General features: G+C 32.0%; 1 protein-coding gene across 7 annotated transcripts; it reads right to left on the bottom strand.

Annotated features, from left to right (window-relative positions):
- Window positions 1-5,040: 5,040 nt before the first annotated feature.
- Window positions 5,041-11,920, bottom strand: LOC115722687 (uncharacterized). Of its 7 annotated transcripts, none has more exons than XM_061104472.1 (13): window positions 11,537-11,920; window positions 10,935-11,149; window positions 10,665-10,751; window positions 10,366-10,412; window positions 10,089-10,146; window positions 9,468-9,581; window positions 9,126-9,251; window positions 8,641-8,752; window positions 7,900-7,976; window positions 7,110-7,217; window positions 6,659-6,867; window positions 6,082-6,283; window positions 5,041-5,436 (listed from the first exon to the last, which is right to left on the bottom strand). In XM_061104472.1, exons 2-13 carry the CDS (start codon window positions 11,131-11,133, stop codon window positions 5,384-5,386), a joined length of 1,392 nt encoding a protein of 463 aa, XP_060960455.1. In that variant the 5' UTR covers window positions 11,134-11,149; window positions 11,537-11,920; the 3' UTR covers window positions 5,041-5,383. The 7 variants fall into 7 exon arrangements, with proteins under 7 accessions (XP_060960455.1, XP_060960454.1, XP_060960453.1 ...); XM_061104471.1 differs by having other exon boundaries at window positions 10,935-11,114; XM_061104470.1 differs by having other exon boundaries at window positions 11,610-11,920.
- Between the last annotated feature and the right edge of the window lie 6,791 nt (window positions 11,921-18,711).

The raw sequence follows: 18,711 nt of genomic DNA, 5'->3' as shown, positions 1-18,711 counted from the left end.
GTGGGCTTTTCTAGTTGACTGAAGCCTTTGATGAGCGAGCCCGGCCAATGGGGTTTTGTAGCTAAGTCCTCCCTAACTGCATAAATACATATTGACTCGTCACAATTGGATACCTTTTGATAATCGAGAAAACAAAGCCCTTCTGATTTAGAGATCTAGGGAGGAAGACTTAGTTGATAGTATTGCACTATCAAATTGGAGTAACTGCTGTGGATCAATCAGAGATAATTGCTATGGATCAATCAGGTACACATACCTAATTATTATATATTACTATTGTGTTCTATGTTATATACAAATAGATCTTGGGTATATTATTAATTTTTCTAACAAGATGTACATTTACTTGTATTTTCTTACTATGTAACATTTTTTTTTGTGGCATTCTTACTATGTAATATTACAACCAAATGGTCCAAACTCCAAATCACTGTGATAAAAAGCATTTTGAGTTTTTTTTTTTTTTCATTTAAAATTCGAACAATAAAAACTGATCTCGATGACATGTCATTCAATCTAATTGAGATCACTTTTTCTTTTCTTAACTTTAAGTAAAGAAATGGAGTTGTACGGAATCTCATGTGTACCTTTAATACTAACACGTAAGGTGCAAAATTGGTCAGTCTTCAATATATATCAGACTTTATTCTAACTTATTACAAACACAAATATTTTTTGCATAACATTATACATTTTTCTTTTATGGAATCAAATAATACATTCGTTTATGCATGTTTTCTCTATGTTATTACTTTATTAGTATTTATGTCAATAATACTATAGACCAATTGAGTAAAATTAAAACTCAAGAGATATGAAAATGACACAATTCAACAATAAAAACTCTACCCAGCAAAAAAAAAAAAAAAATCTACCTTGCAAAAATTCATAGTTTTTTTTGGGTAAATACCATTTTGGATCCTGTGTTTTGCAAAAATTATAGATTGGACCCTCTGTTTTGTTAAATGATAAAATAGACCCTGTATTTTCTAAAATTGTAAAAATAAGACCCTGAGCTTAATTTTTGACAATTTTTTTTAATACAACCAACTTGAAGACAATTCCTAATATGAACAGATACAAAAGATGTAAACAGTTTTGTCATAGCACTTTTAGATCGGATTATAATTAAACTTTAAAAATTAATTCAAGGTCCTATTTGTACTATTTTAGAAAATACAGGGTCCATTTTGTCATTTAACAAAACACATAGTCCAATTGGTAATTTTTGCAAACACAGGGTCTAAAATGGTATTTACCTTTTTTTTTTATATATATTTGGGTAAATACCATTTTGGACCCTCTGTTTTACAAAAGTTACCAACTGGACCCTGTGTTTTGTTAAATGATAAAATGGACCCTGTATTTTCTAAAATAGTACAAATAGGACCCTGAATTAATTTTTTGTCAAAATAAAGTTTAATTATAATCCGATCTAAAAGTGTTATGACAAAACTGTTTACATTTTTTTGTATCTGTTCGTATTAAGCATTGTCTTCAAGTTGGTTGTATTAAAAAAAAAGTTGTTAAAAATTAAGCTCAGGGTTCTATTTTTACTATTTTAGAAAACACAGGGTCCATTTTGTCATTTAACAAAATACAGGGTCCAATCTGTAACTTTTGCAAAACATAGGGTCTAAAATGGTATTTACCCTATATATTTATTTGATTATTACATAAATAATTTAAAATATAATATTCATATTTCAACCATTTTTTCCACAAACTGAAGTTACTGCATAAACTACCACTTACCAAAATCACCGTGCATTTCACATTTTATACCTTACCCATACGAGTATAACATGTGTTATTCTTACTTTCTTTTTTATTATTACTATTATTATTTTTTTTTTTATGATTACTAAAGGTTGGCAAAAAAATTGGGTGGGCCCGCCACTCCAAAAACAACTTATTCTCTATTTCTCTCCATCACACTACCATGGCAAGGCAACGTGATGAAAAATAAAATAAGTAATTACGAATAAAAAAACACAAATACTATAAATTTGTATTTGTGTTTTATGAAATAAAATCGAAATTACGAGTGAAATGAAAAGATGTGATATGTAAATAAAGGGAATAGATAGGAGTTTTAGGAGGAGGGCTTTGTCTGTCGGTTGTTAATCTATGAAAGTCTTTGTCAAAATCGAAACTCCCTAAGAAAATGCTTTTGGATAAGATTAAGATCTATAATTCTTAAGCGACTAATAATAAAAATATCATTAACGAAAAGAAATTAGTGGGAATTATATATATACTATAGGATAATTCTATCATACACCCTTTTAAAATGGATATATTGATGCACCCTTATCTATTTAAACAATTGAAATAATTTTTTAGTTAAATTTTTTCTCATAGTTATGTACGTTATAATTATTTAAGACATCCTACAAAATTTTAAAAAATTTGAAAAAGTTTAACACGCCGAAAAATACATTCAAACAGTGTGTTGCACGCGTGACTATTTTATTTTATACGCGTGTAAAATAGACTGTTTGAACATTGTTTTCTATATTGTAAATTATTCTGAATTTCTCAAAATTTTGTAGGTTATCTTAAATAGCTATAACGTACATGAATATGAAAAAAAATTAGACTAAAATTTTTTTTTGGATGCCAAAACAAATTAAGGGTGCATCAGTACATCCCTTCTAAAGGTGTGCATTGTAGAATCACCCTATACCATATATCAACTTTAATATAATTGTGTTGTAAAAGTTTAAAACAAGAATTTTCCTTTTTCTTTTATAAAAAAAAATATGATAAATATGCTTTGGTTTATAATAGTAGGGGATAGAATAATTCTTATTGCTTGAATAATGTTATAGATGGAGGAATGATATCACAAGAACCATTCTCTTGGCATTAACCTTATATATAAAACTAAAACATATAAAAAATTATGATACCAAACCTACTCAGTACTAAAGATGAAAGGAAGGAATATATTTTATCTTCATGATATTTTTTTCATAAGGAGCTATCATCACTTTTTATCATGCCAAGGAAGAAATTATGTTTCCCAGAGAAAAAACAGACAAAAAATTATTACCACATGTGATCGATTGTAGATGTCGATAGTACCTAACAAAACATTCCATTCTCATTAGTTTATGCCGCCTAGAAAACATGCTAAATATTCTGATTATTAACATATATAAGTAATGCACAACACTTTAATTATCGTGAATCCTGCCAAGTTTCAATTTTTTTATTGTTACTTTTTAACTTTTTTTCACATTAACCATATGGAAATACCAACGATACTCACAAAGTCGCAACCTTCATATTAAGCATTAAAAAAAAATAATAAGAGGCCTCTAAGGTGCCAATCAGTATAAAAAAATTTAGGGGTGTTTATTAGTTCACATTCAATATTTTTAAATCTATCCATATTCGATCCAATTATATATTGGATGTTAGAATTTACTATTCTGATCCACTCAAATTAATTTCAATCATCCAATTGATCCAACATCCATTGGATGTTGGATTGGATTGGTTCTATCCGTTGGATGTATTTCATATATATATATATTTATTGGTTTAATTTAGATTTATTCAATATTTTAGACCTAATATTTTTTAGATCGGATCGGATCCTTTTAAGTCCATGTATTGGATTAGATTAGATCTATCCAATCCAAGAAAAAAAAAGTAAAATTTTAATATTAATTTTTATATATACATACATATATTTTACGTATAACAATATAAAATTTAATTATTTATCCAAATTAAATAAAAATACTAATTAGTTTAATTGAATGTTAGATGTATTGGACTTTTGGACACCCCATCCAACATCCGATCCAATCCAATTAGATATTTAAAAATAACATCCAATCTGATCACAATTAGATATCTAATATTTGGCAATCGGTTGTAATTGAATCGGTGAGTTGTCATTGGATTGGATGATTTATGTACGTTCCTACAAGAAATGATATACCACTATTGTTTATTGTAATGTCGGGTTCCACATATTTTAATTTAATAATATAAAAAATCGCTGACCAAATACAATACAAGATGACAAATATTATAAATACACTATTCTTTTTTGCTGGAAGACAAAAATATTGTAAATACAGTTATTAGATAAAATCATATGACAATGGAATAGAAATTAGAAATATCGTAATACGGTGTTGCTGATATCATGTTTCTATCAGAGATATGAAAATGCAGCTACCACATAATTTCATATTTTATAGAATCACTAGGGAAAAAAAATGAATAAATAAACACCTAAACCATCTCACAGCTTCTACTAATATTTTGTTATAGTTTAAGTGAACCTTTCCCACGTTACAAAGTGGAGGGAATAATGATACACACGTACGTACACACAGTTGTCACAACTTCCCCCTTTCGTATTTTATTTTATTTTTCTCTTTCTCTTAAAAAATCAGCTATATTAGATAAATATTTGTGACAGAATAAACATATGCCAAAACGATGATTATATTGGTATTGGTAGTAAAGACAAGACAAAACAAAACAATCAACGATTATATCAAAGTCACATCATCACGAATTAGAAGATATTATAAACACAAGTAGCAAAAAAAGAAAAAAAAAACAAAAACACGTTAAATTCTATATATAAATAAATTCTCAGAGCACAAAGTTAAGAGGCCGTCCTAATCTATTGCTGTCACACGTTAAACCTTATTGGCAGTGCATTGTGATAATTGCAAGGGCAACTTACTTACCAGGTCCCGCCTGCTGAAAACTCCCCCACTTGGGTTGGTCATTGAATTGGAGCAAGCAATAAGGCCTCCATCCCCACCTAACTCTCAATTACCACATCAAAACGAGACATGTTTGAGTGCCCATTTAACCTCATTTCCCTTCCTTCTAGGGTTCTTCAACTAATAATAAAAGATAAGGATCAATTCAATAATGTTTAAACCAACACACCTAAAATGATTCATTTCTAATACCTTCTCTTTGGTCTGTGCCTTTGGCTCTCTTTTTTCCTGCACTGAAAACTAACTGTAATATTACTACTATTATAAATGTGCATAGTTGGAAAACACAGGTCTCACATATCATATCCCATTTACTTCCTCTCTGGACAGATGTTATGCATTCTAAACTGATCTAAAGTAAAGATACATAACGTTACGTCACAATAAAAAGTCACATGTTATGTAAAGAATGGCAGTCTGAGATCAGCCATTGGTTCGTTTTTGATTCTTGAATGACTATAAACACTAGCTGGTACTCGGCTATAATGAAAACAAGGCAGAATGAACAAGCTTTGATGGATTTCTTGGTCGGTATCAAAAAGGGTTCCTAGGACCTAACCTCAAGTATTTGGTTAATTACATCTTCCTCTAGCTATACAAAAAAGGCCCCATTTGAGGTCCTATAAAACAGGAACGCTGCCATTTTGCTGCTGCACTGCTTGCAGAGGTTGTCCTACAAAACCCAAGACAAACCCGATTATTTCCATCTTGAAGGTATTTAACGAAGTGAGTGGATTAAAAAAACACATAAATATATAAATGCTGCCAAGATGAAAAGAAAATTAAAAAAACTGAACCACTAAAATATTTCTAGTCAGTGATAAATTGGTATTAAAAACCAAGTCATGTTTTTAAAGCCAAATATAATCAAACAATGGAACTGTAGAAATTCTATGGAAAAGCACCTATAGATGCTCTCTTCAAAAATTATACGTACCAAAGCTAAATTTTGTGCACCCTTAATAATTTATTTTGTGCTGAATTTTTACAAGTTAGAAAAACTAATGGGTTTAGGGTTTACAAACAGGTGACAGGTCTGACATTATTCAAGCAGAAACAGCCCTCAGAACATTTTTTCTTAGGCCTCCGTAGAAAAAGGTAACAACATATGGTTGGTGAGATGATCGCTATAGAACAAACACCACACTTAAGAATGCAAGATAAAGAAAAATTGTATACACTAATGGGATACTGTAGTGATCACATGACTTGCAAACACGTCGTTTAATTAAGTTTATACAAAGCCTTGTATAAACTTGATTCCATTCCAAAATTGTGAACTCACAAATAAAACTACCATGTAGTCTTGAAGAAATACCTGAATTTCCTGGATATGAGAAAGGCTTTGAAACGTATTTGCTTCTTGATAAACCAACAGGAGCAACCAGAGATCTCGAAGCATTATCAACAGGAAACTGCATTGAGATAGGCAAAGAAACTTCAGATGAGCCCAAACACATTTCTGAGCTTTGTGCAAGGCACTGGTCAGGACTTTGCGGGGAAACCAGAGAAAGTGAGTCCTGTTTCAATGGAACAATGATAAATTCAAATCAGCTATCCCCAAATAATGCAACAGAAATCATATATTCACGCGTACTTAATCATTAGTGTAACCTTTGACAAACACACAACCTAAACTAGCCATAGTGCCTATAATCATGCAGAAAATGAAATATCGCCTCAGAGCATATGCCACTGTAAGAAATTTATTGGAGAGACATGTGATCCCTTTCTTCATAATTCAAAATCCTTTATCGTTTACAACATCAGCACTGGAAAGCCAAATCAAAACTAGGGCAATCCTAATAAGATCAGAGAAAGACCACTCTACAACAAAACCTAGATGAACACATACAGCCACCAATAATGAGTAGAAAGAATTTGTGAAGGCAAACCTTGCTGTTTAACCCTGTATTTATTTGTCTCAATGACTCGTCCTTCTGAGATGAAGTCTGTGATTGGTACACATTATCATTTATTTTCTTGTTTGCAGTGCCACTGCAAACCTCCTCAGTCGATGCCACTGTCTCATAGTAAAGATGACAAAATGCAGAGCGAAGACGGTTGTTTCTTTGAGAGTAATAAATTTTGGTTGCAAGGGGAACTGACATATTTGCTTTAATGAATCAAGACAAGCAATCTTATTACTGTGAGACCAACCAAGACACTATCGATGAAAATAAATTGGAAAATAAGGTACAGGACAAACTTTCATAAACCGACGGTCAATGGATTTTCTACCCACTTCAATAAAGAAGATATATTGTAAATCTTATGTTTCTACCCACTTCAATGGATTTTGATAACGGGTCCCAACATTTTATCACATACACAACTGTAAAATACCTTTTATTGGCAGGCAGCATCCATTGAACTGATCAGGCTTCTTATTTCCAAAAATAGAATCATTAGGACTTCCACTCTCAGCAATAGTTTGTTTGGGAGAGATGTCACCTAAAGATATGCAGTAAGCACAAGTATACATTAATAATTCACTACTCAACAGAAGTACTAAATAATATAATAAAAAATGCCATTATTTAATTTTTAATATAAGATTTAATTTACTGATAAATAATATAATTTCAGGCTGACCCTTTTCTTTCTATAAAACTAGTTATTTAATATTAATTAAGACATCAAATTCTTAGCCAGGAGATAGCATCTATTAGTAATCCCAACTTTACTAGTCTCTACCTCTCAATCAGATTCATTGAGGTGGTAAATTAATTGCCAAAGTATAGAATTAAACAGGAACTATTATAAAAGCTTTAGTTGATGTCAGCACATCAACATGAATACTCATTCCATTTGTTTCTTCATCAACTAATCCAGATAAGAGAGAGCTTATTGCCAATCAACTACGACACAGGATTTCCCTCAATTACATTAATCATAGTGCAAAACAAAATTTGACTCTCCTTCAAAGTCAGAATTTTTGTCAAAACTCAAGAATCACTCTCCTCAAATTTTAGGTTGTGGATACATTTGAGAAAACAAAAGTAACTCTGGTTCCATTGTACTATGATTTTCACTGTAGTTTATCCATAAGCTGAATGCTACCAACATTCTACATACAGAGTTATCAGAAAACATAACAATATTAAATAAAATTAAACTTGTACTCAGGCCTCACAGTTATAGTCATCGTGAGTACTTAATATATTTGAGACAACAGATGCATCAGACAATGGCAGCCACTCACCTGCCATCCTACAAAACAGAAATATAAATAAATACATATAAAGAAGCCAATAACAAAATAAGGCAAGGGAATTTATTACTATAGAAAGCTTGACAGGTTGTGTTTCATTGAATGGTATATTACTATCAGCAGTGCATTAAATTTCGGAAAATATTTCTAGATTAGCTACTTTTCACTCAAGGCATTTAACAAGCTTGGCACCTACAACCCTCTTCTTCAAGATAAGAAGCCATGTGGCATATATCCATAGGGAGTAGGGACAATTGATGATAGAGATCCATCCACATTACTCAAAAGCCTAAAACACTTATATAAGGATTTTCCAACCTTAAGAAGTATGAAATTTGATTCATTTCAATATGCACAACTATCCAAAAGTTATATAACATCTGCAACCCAAATTACTACATCTGCAACCCAAATTACTACATCTGCAACCCAAAGTTATATAATATCTGTCATATAAAACTTCCAAAACGAGAGTAGAATAAAGTATCTCATTGGAGTGGACATAAAAAGTTAAAAACAGAGGCAATAAATATAGCAATTGCATTAAGAAAAATATTAACGGCTGGGTACATTTATAAGGCACAATGTGTAATTGAAACAATGTGCACGAAATCAACATTCTCAAATCAGTGTAAATAAAAATTCTAGGGAAAGAAAACATACAATTTAGAACGCTTTAGTGCACGAGTCATTACGCCAGCTGAGTTATCATCATCTCCGGGACTAACTGCTGAACCATGCATCAAATGTTCGGCATCTCCATAGGCTGAATTTCCTAGAAGAGACAGCAAGACAATCAAGCAAGCAATATAAATATTAATACTTGTCGTAATGGTAGTCTAACAAAATCAATCGGGGAAGGCTATCCCTGTATGATTTTTATTGCCTCCTGATGTTATATAAATAAACTTGAAAAATGTATGATAGCAATTGGGGGAATTAGAAAACAATGTCACCCTCATATAACACACTTCATCCTGCCTAAAACAACCACAGATAAGTGATGAACACTCCTTTAAAGAAGCAATGCATCGTAATCGTTTCATTACCAAGAAATTTAGCAGATTAAAACAATGATATATTAAATTATCACATGACAAGAAACTATACAAAATAAGATAGACAAACTAAGGGCAAGATGAAATTACTTTTTCTGTCAAAAGTGAAGGAAGAATTTGTCCCAGGTTTCCCATTCAACCGAGATTCTGCAGTAACAGTATCACCTACTATGATAGATTTAGACCTTTCCACTTCCCGAACTAAAATAGCCTGGTCTAAAATAGGTTATGGACAAAAATGAAAAGACTTTGTAATAAATATTTAAGAACAGTCTGCTTCCAGAAATATTTTATTATTTCTATTTTTGGATAAGAGACAACTGCAGGAACTTATACCCAACACCACAACACACGCTCACACACCCAATTGCTGAAGCTAGCCATGGCTTTCACAACTATGTTGTAAGTCATGAAGAAAAAGAAAAAGGATACTAGCATAAGCATTGAGTGGCTTTCTCTTCTCTTTTCTCATGGCCTTTCTATGCCCCACACTGCCAGTAACATCCAACATGGATTCTTCTATAGAACTTACCACTCTACAAAATTCTGCAGAGATCCATAAGAGAGGAAAAAGAAAAACTATTTCAGTAGAAGCATAAGCAGACAAGGAAAACATAGAAGTGGAATGGGTAATACATGAGACAAGTCATTGGGAATTAAAGTCAGGCCTTAAAATTCTTTCAAAAAAAAAAGGCAGACCTTACAATAGGCATGATATCTTGGATTAAATTCAGGCCCTATTTTTACTTTTCTTTTTCTTTTAAAAAGGCCCTAAAATAGGCATGATATCTTGAATTAAAGTTGGGCCGATAATATATTGATATATGATAAAATAAAATGCCACAGAAGCTTATATGAATCCAGATTTGAAGCTAAAAAGCTTATATAATAAACTCTAAATGCTTCTTCTTTGTGTTTGTGTCACTGTGTTTATGAGATACACACTTCTTCATTGTGTTTTGAGTTGCAAAGGAGTACGTTTCTTGAATATATCATGGAATCACGAAATTTGATGGAATAATACAAACAAAAAATAATTAATCCCCTCCAAACCTGCATGAGCTACATATTGACTAGCCTGGACTGGTCTCTTACAAGTATTGCAGCATACCTTCAAATCAATATTAAGCAATCAGAGACTGAAATAGATTATTTGTCCATGCATGCAAATGAAAGCATGTTAAGAAAGCAAAATCTTAGAATTGTTAAATTTCATTGAAAAAAAAAACCTAAAAAGCATCTATCTTTTCCGATAATAGCGAATTTCTCTTCTAGTTGAGAAGAATTCTTAGTACATGGTAATTTGGTAAAATATAAACTGCAGACTTACCAAATGCAAAGGATCAGACATGGGCTTCAAACCAAAGACATGCATATCTAAAACCAGGCAGAAATCAATAAAAGTCTAATTAAGCACCCAAAAAGAACAAAGTTAATAGAACAAAGTTAGAAATCACAACTTAGTATTGGCTTGCATTTTGAAAAGCCAAATAATTTATTAACATATTTTCTACTTAGTATTGACCACACCATCTAATTTTATCAAACTATTGTGGAAGTTTAGCTTCCTAGTAAAGAATATAGCTAATGAATTAAAATGCGGAAAGTATAAAGAAATAAACAAATTACCTTCTTCATCAAGAAAATTTGGCTCATCTGCCTCTCTTAATTCCTTATATAGCAACGTAGCAGCTAGTTTCTGATGTCCAGCTTCCTCTGCCAAAACAATAATATAATATTTAGAAAAAAATGATGACGAGCATGATTGTACAATAAGCGGACTATAAAATTCTCAATTCTCGTCTCTTTACAAAAGGCCACACAAGTGACAAAAGAAGAAAAAGTATATGTGCATGTATATATAAATAATATATATGTATACATGTATGCCAAATGTACCTGCTGCTACACTTCGTGAAAAACTCCCCGCTGCTAAAAGCCTAGCCATCACCGCCATCCTCCCACTTCCAAGTGAGAATACCATTGAAAGCCGTATATTTGTTAAGCTAACACCAGCAAAATTACCTTCTATGGTCATAACGCTACACCCATTATGGTGTTGGGAAGCAAAAAAGTACTCTGCACCATAAGTTAACATACAATGGGGCAAGAGCCTACACAAAATTGAAAATTCAACTATGACAAAACAAATAAATATCGTTATACAACACAAAAGGGTCGAGTCGAGTGAAGTTGGCAAGACAATGTCACCTCTTCTGATTTGGTTTTGAATTTACGAAAGAAAACAAAATCTTCATCTCAATAAAGCTATAGCTAAGTAGCAACATGTTAACTAACTGGATAAGTAGACATTCTCCATGAATTTCCAAAAAAAAAGTACAAATTCCTCGCTACTGTCCAAACTCCATTGTAAAGAAAAGAGAAGAAAAGCATAAGAACTCATCAAAATTTGTGCCTAAAGCAATGCAGCCACACACACACAATGCGAACCTAAATTAAACCAAGCAATAAGAATCAAAATCAGCAGAAGATAGTCTGACCTCAATATCTACGAAACCTAAAAGTGGAATCGGAAAAAAACGAAGAAAGATAGAAATTGGAGAAAGCAATTGCCTCACGGTAATAGAAGAAGACTGAGAATGAAACCCTAGAGGGAGAGAAGTGGTGTAATCTTGATAATATCTATTTCGCGAGTTTGGTTTCTCTCTCTTCTCTCTCTCTCTCCTCCGAGAGAGAAAAGAGAAAAAACTTAGAATGGGAAGAAGAAGAAGAAGAAGAAGAAGAAAACAATGGGTCTCCTAATTTGATTCTTTCTGAATATAAAAATGCGTTTCCATTGTCGTGTCTGCAATTTTCCCACGCGAGGGGCACGTGACCCACTCAATCACCTTGTTACAACGTAACTACCTTTTCAATTTATGTTCAATGGTATCCTTACACCTCGTACAAGATAATGTTTCTTTTTTTTATTTTTTTCAAATTATAAAACAATCAAAGAGGAATAGAAAACAAGGTTGATGGTGGAGACAATAGGCTCCACCACCTCCTCCATAGCAAGAAAAGTAGAAAACCAAGAACATTGTTCCTAATACTACGAGTGTTTTGACAATTTTTGGCAAATCTCAATTAATTTGTATTATTTTTTTGGAACTTTTTATTCCGGTTCATTCTTGATTTTTCTTCTTAGCCCCAAAAGACCTCTATTCTATTTATATAATTTTCTTGTGTACTTTGACATATGCCCATTATTTCTTACGAGTTGTTTTTACATACTTTGACAAGTGTCATTTATTTTATCTTAAGTGTTCATGTTTTATCTCTTCTATTCAAGACGTGTAACTTTCTTAAGTAGGATATTTAAGTCTGTTGTCTTGTATATGTCTTCTATTTTGAATGTAAGTCATCCATTTTAGATATATTTTCAATCTTGGACGTAAATCACCAATTTTGGATGTATCTTCTATCCTAGATGTAAGTCATCCATCTTGTTTATATTTATGTCATCATGTCTGAAGTATGTCATGCTATCTAAGATATGTCATCAAGCTCGAGAGATATCAAACCAGACTTTAAGATCTTTAAACTTTAGTCGCTCTGATACCATGTTGTAACGCCCTGTCCCACAGGGACGCCACGTGTGTGTGGTTTTATAAATTAATTTATAATTATAATTTAACAGTTTAAGAAAAGTGTGGTTTAATTAAAACTTTTAATTAAATTAAAAACATAACGTTTCATTCAAAGTACTGCTGAATTTGGGGATCCTTTGTCTATAAACTTTTACAACAGGTTTCAAAATCGGCATTACAAAATGGCGTTACATTTCCAAAACATAATCAAAAGGTGGATCTTGTCCATTAAAAGCCGATACAAACATTTATTCGATGCGTATTCAAACATTACATAAACAATTATTCTTCTTATAAGACGAACCAACTTTGATGCCTCATAAAGCATCCTTACCACTCCTTACCCACGAGCTACAAATATCACTATCGTTTCCTGATAAAGCAATCGATAAGTAAGAAATCTATCTACGATTTCAAGGTGAGTAATTACTCATTTCAGCAACGGTAATGACTGTATCATTACCCCGATCATAATCGAGTCACAAACGATAACAATTGTTTCTCACTTGACATGTTTAGCATTGGAAGTAGCTTTTCTTACCTCAATCCAATATCAGGTGTGCGGGACGACCTGAGTGAAACTACGCTCGATGATCTCGGGTCCTATGTCACGGCAAAAAAACTCGGTGAACAAGTTAACCAAACTCCGAAACAAACCCTAATTCCATAATCGAACAAACCCTAACCCCTATTGGTTCAAAAATAGCTTAGACATCCCTAAAATACCCTAAACTAGGTTCAACCTGAGCCAAAAACTAAATTCGAAGAAAATTGGAATTTTTCCTTACTGGTTGACCGGTTCACCAGTGACCTGTAGAATGGTCGACCGGTTCTGGCAGGTTGGGAAAAATCTAGTTTTACACCCCAAAACCAAACCCAAGCTTCACCAATCTTGCTTAAACTTCCTAGAACAGTGTAATAACATAAAATCAACATATTTAAACATTCAAAATCCAGAAACACATCAAAATACCCAATACACCATAATTGAGTGGAATTTGGGTTTTCAAACTCAATTCAAAACCTAGTAATGAAGAAGATAATCAATTCACACACAATCAAACCTTAAATCAAACATAGAAACATATTCTCAATTTCACATCACAGCCCCGAAATCTAAAAAAAAAACTAGCAAAACCTAGCTTAAAACCTTAAAAATCATCAAGAACACATGGAGAGAGCTTACCTCAAAGTTCTAAACCGAGCTTAAGGTTGAAATTTGTAAGAATTGGTCAAAGATTTGAAGAGAACACCTGGTTTCTTCTGGGTTTTCTCTAGGGGTGTTCGCGGTGCGAGTGGTGCGGTTTTTGACCATTTTTTCAAACCAAGCCGCACATTCAGTTTTTCTAATTTCCCAAACCGCACCCGCATCACGAAACTAAAAAACCACAGAAATCAAACCGTAAAAAATGGTGTAGTGCAGTGCGGTTTTTGCGATTTTTGCAATTTTTACGGTTTGGACTATCACTAATAGTTAAAATATTACAAATACAATAAAGCTTGAGCAACACTTGTCAAAAATACCATAAGGCTTGAAAATAAATATGAAAAAATTAAGTTTAAATAATACAATAATTAGTGGGCTTTGGGTTGGATACTCACATATTGGACCTAAATAAATATAAGAATTAATTTTTTATAATGTGCGGTGCGGTGGAATTTGAACCGCATATTAACAATTCAAAACCGCAAACCGCACCGCACTGCGCGATTTAGGAAAATTCAAACTGCAACCGCACCACAAAGAATTTCAAACCGTATTTTTTTGTGGTGTAGACGATTTGAGCGGTTTGATGAACACTCCTAGTTTTCTCTTAAGCCGTAGAGAAGAGAGAGAAAGAGCAATGTTTTTTTATTTTTTTTCTTAGTTTTGGTTCTATCTTTAATTTAACTAAATAAATAAATATTAATTTAATGATATAACCTAACATTAAACCCTAAGTTTTCAGCCTAAATAACCCATAAAAGACAAAATAATATTCTACCCATCCACCAATCACTTAGGTTAAATAAAGCCTAACGATATTTTGGTCATTTTCTAACTATCCCGACTAAACCGACTTCTCAACATTCTAAACTAGTCCGGTATAATTCCAATATAACTCAATTTTTATCGATGTGACATTTCTGACCACTCTACCGAGTTTTCACGACCGTCAAACTCAAAAATATTTTATTTTAAAAATGGTATATACAATACCCACATAATCTGATAAAATCTCTGTAATTAATAAATTATACTTAATTATTCATTTAATCACATATTTAATAAAATATGCGCAAATTAATATAATCATAATTTCTGAATATTACAAGTGGGTCACAAATTGAAAGGGAAATCATCAAGATGACACACACAACATGCAACTACTGATCAACCCGACTTACAACAAACAGTTGCTCAAATGCAAAGACAAATTCAGATATTGACTCAAAAATTGTCACTTGAAGACCGTGCACAAATAGATATTGAGATAACCGATGCATCTCCAACACAACCAATGCATCCACAACCATCTCACTCTCATATGCCTAGAGATGGATCTGGTCCATCTTTTCAGCTAATGGGTTTTCAGCACAGCATTCGCAACAGACTCCTATTTCATTTCAGCAACTACTACACCAGCCTCATGTTCCTTCATCTGCACCTTTAACCCCTGAACAAATGTTTCAAAGTCAGATGTTCCAGTCATTCTTGCAGATGATGTCACAGTCGCTAAACAGTTCGCAAGTAATGATGCAGATGAATGACATAGTCACCTCAGACGTCTCAGATCTCACAGTCTTGGATGCCACAAATGATGCCAACACATCAAATATCACAGATGTTGTAAATTGTTCAGATGATGCCGACACCACAAGGGCAGCAATATGGAGAGTAGACATTGCAAATGTTGCGACACAACATGGACAATATACATCTCAGATGATGCCGACACCACATGGACCGCAGACATCTCAGATGATGACGAGTTCGTAGATGCCGCCATACTATCCACAAATAACAGATGTTCCGAGAGATGATAGTGATGATGACAATGCTACTACAAATTTCTTTTAAAATTTTTATTTTCATTTTATGAACTATCGATTTTATATTTATTTATGTTTTATGAACACTCACTTTTAGTAAGTACTCTTAATTTAACGATATTGTAATATTTGTGACTCTTAATATTATATATGAAAATATTTAGTTTTTTTTACTCTTAATTAAATTATTTTGAGGGCGTTTGGTAACACTTTTGTTTTAAATTTTTTAATCACAAAAAATAAAAGTAAATTTTGTGTTTTAAAAAAATAAAAACGTGTTCTATAACCATTATTTTTGTTTTTTAATTTAAAAATAGAAAATAAAAGTGTGTTCTATAACTTTCATTTTTTTTATTTTATTTAAGTCGGTTCTAGGTCTGGATCTAGGGTTAGGGTCGTGGTTCGAGTCTGGGACTGGGGCTGGGTCGGAGTTCGGGTCATGTACAGGTTGGGGTTGGAGTCCAAAATATTGATTAAGAAAAAAATATTAAAAAAATTGTGAAAGTGATTTTTGTTTTGTTTTAAAATTTTTTAAAATTTTGATTCTCAATTAAAAAATTAAAAAAGTAAAAACAATTTTATAGAACATGCTTTTTGAAAATATTTTTACTTTTTTAATTAAAAAAACAAAAAATAAATTAGAAAAGCATTACCAAACACATTTTTATATATTAATTAATTAAAAAATGAATATTTAATACAATTTTAATTTTATAAAAGAAATCAAAATAATTTTTTTAAAACCGAGTCTATCATTGACGATATTGTCGTCATTGATAGCCCAACAATTTAAAAAAAATAAAAATAGCACATTATCAATGACGACAATGTCGTCATTACTCATTTCCTCCGACAACTTAAAATGTCATCATTCATATTATATTTTGCCGACGAGCTATCACCAATGACTTTTCACCAGCAACATGTCGCTATTAATAATCATTACTGATGAAAAACACACCCTTCACTGACGAAATTTGTCCTTATCGAAGCATATGATTTTTGTAGTGGTCAGAGATTAGATTAGTGGTAGAGTAGTCCTTCGATCGTAGAAGAGAGTGAGAGAGAAGAGGAAGAAAGAGATGGGGATGTGTTGAAAAATATGAGGGGTGATTTAAGAAATAGACAAAAATTGACCTAGTTAGTCCATATTAGTTAGCTTTAGTTTAGGAGAAAAATTTAAACCTAGTAAATGGATATTTTATCGAAATTCACAAACTAAGAACATGTATTTCTCAGCGATAACTAATACATTTTACTCTAATTTATCAATTAAACTATTAGTAAAAGTAATTATTATTAGGTACCATAGAATATGTAAATATTGTCTTATAATTTAAATGAAAAATTATAATATAAAGTATAAAGTGACATATGACATGAAACTCAAGTATCTCGTAGTATATTCTGGATGGGCTACTAATACAAATATTATAGAAACATTCTTTTTTCATTATGGACATAACATATATAGTCCACAAGTAGTGACGACAAGTTACAAACAAAGTCAACGATCAAATTTTGTCAAAATCGAAATACATGATGATTCCTCTTTAGGACTCTTTACGTAATATTTCATGATTACAAATATTGAACAAACCCACTAATACTATTCTAGTCAATTAGTTGTGTACGTAAGTAATAATAATATTCTCTTTTTCATGATATTTCAACTTGGATCGATATATTTATATATATATATATATATATTTCAATTGATCAATGAATTACTATGTAGTTTGGTGTACATTTTGGGTCCCATAGAATTGTAAATTGAACCAACAAAACATAGACAACAACTACTGTTATTAGCTCTTCAAAATAAATAAAAGAAAGAATAAAGAAGACATAATATTATAGAGAATTGAGGAGACACACACTACATGTTGAAAAATGACGTACATAAAAAGTGAAAAAATGGTCCAACATAAGATGGACAAAGATCATAATGGAATACACATCCATGCGATCACGAGTAGAGGTTGGCAAACAAAATCAATATTGTGATTTTGCTTTGCTTAGTTAGAAAACCTTGTAAAACTCCATAGTAGTATTTGTTAAAGCATTATTATCCGATGTTACTAATACTTTTTAGCATTACTATAAAGTAACGTCTTAGAAATAGTTAGTAATTGTTTATCACAATTATTAAACTGTGAGACTCGAGACTTAATTATATTAATATTATCACATAACATCTCTTAGTAGTGTTAGATACTTTTGGTGTGTCTTTTAGTATTTTTCTATTTGTTATGATGTTTTGAGACAATAAGAATAATGAGAATGTATAAAACAAAATCTATGTTCCATATAGGAGTGTTTATTAGAACACATCTAATATTTTTAGGTCTATTCAGATTTAATCCACTTATATATTAAATGTTAGAATTTGCCATCCTATCTGATCTAATTAATTATTGATCCAACATTTATAGGATGTTGGATTAGATCGGTTCTATCCAATAGATGTTGGATTAGATTGGTTATATCCATTAGATGTATTTCATGTTGTTTACCTAGAAACTGATCCCAGTGATATGGACATCAATGTTTTGACATGTGACAAGAAAGAAAATATCCCAGAGTTGAGTAATCCCGAGTCATAGCAGTTGACCTGGGAGGGTTCCCTAGCCCTACGCCTAGGTTGACATTAGAGAACTCCGAAATGGATATTTGGATCCTGCCAAGTTGTTTCCAACTCACCATCTTTTAAAATTTAGAACCAAGAAGACAAGAAGAATACAAGTCCCAGACTTGGAAAACTGAAAAGAGATAAAACAATATTTCGGAAGTCAACTCGGGCACCTAGGATTTCACCTAACTCCCAAGTTGACATTCCAACTAGGATTTTAATTTTTGGGTTTGTCTTAGTGCAAATGGCTTAAACTTTATACTTTGACATGAATAAGACCTGTCACGAACATATTTGAGGTACCAAAATCAGAATCAGAGCACTTTCTATTTTGAGCACCTAAGGCACTAGGCGCCTAAGGCACCTAGTGCACCCAACACCCAGGTTGACATATTGTCAACTTGGGAGCACTTTCAACCAT

This window comes from Cannabis sativa, chromosome 9, assembly GCF_029168945.1.
Source record: "Cannabis sativa cultivar Pink pepper isolate KNU-18-1 chromosome 9, ASM2916894v1, whole genome shotgun sequence".
Classification (NCBI taxonomy): Eukaryota; Viridiplantae; Streptophyta; class Magnoliopsida; order Rosales; family Cannabaceae; genus Cannabis; species Cannabis sativa.
The sequence above is the reverse complement of the archived record's forward strand: the minus strand, read 5'-3'. Positions and strand labels throughout refer to the sequence as shown.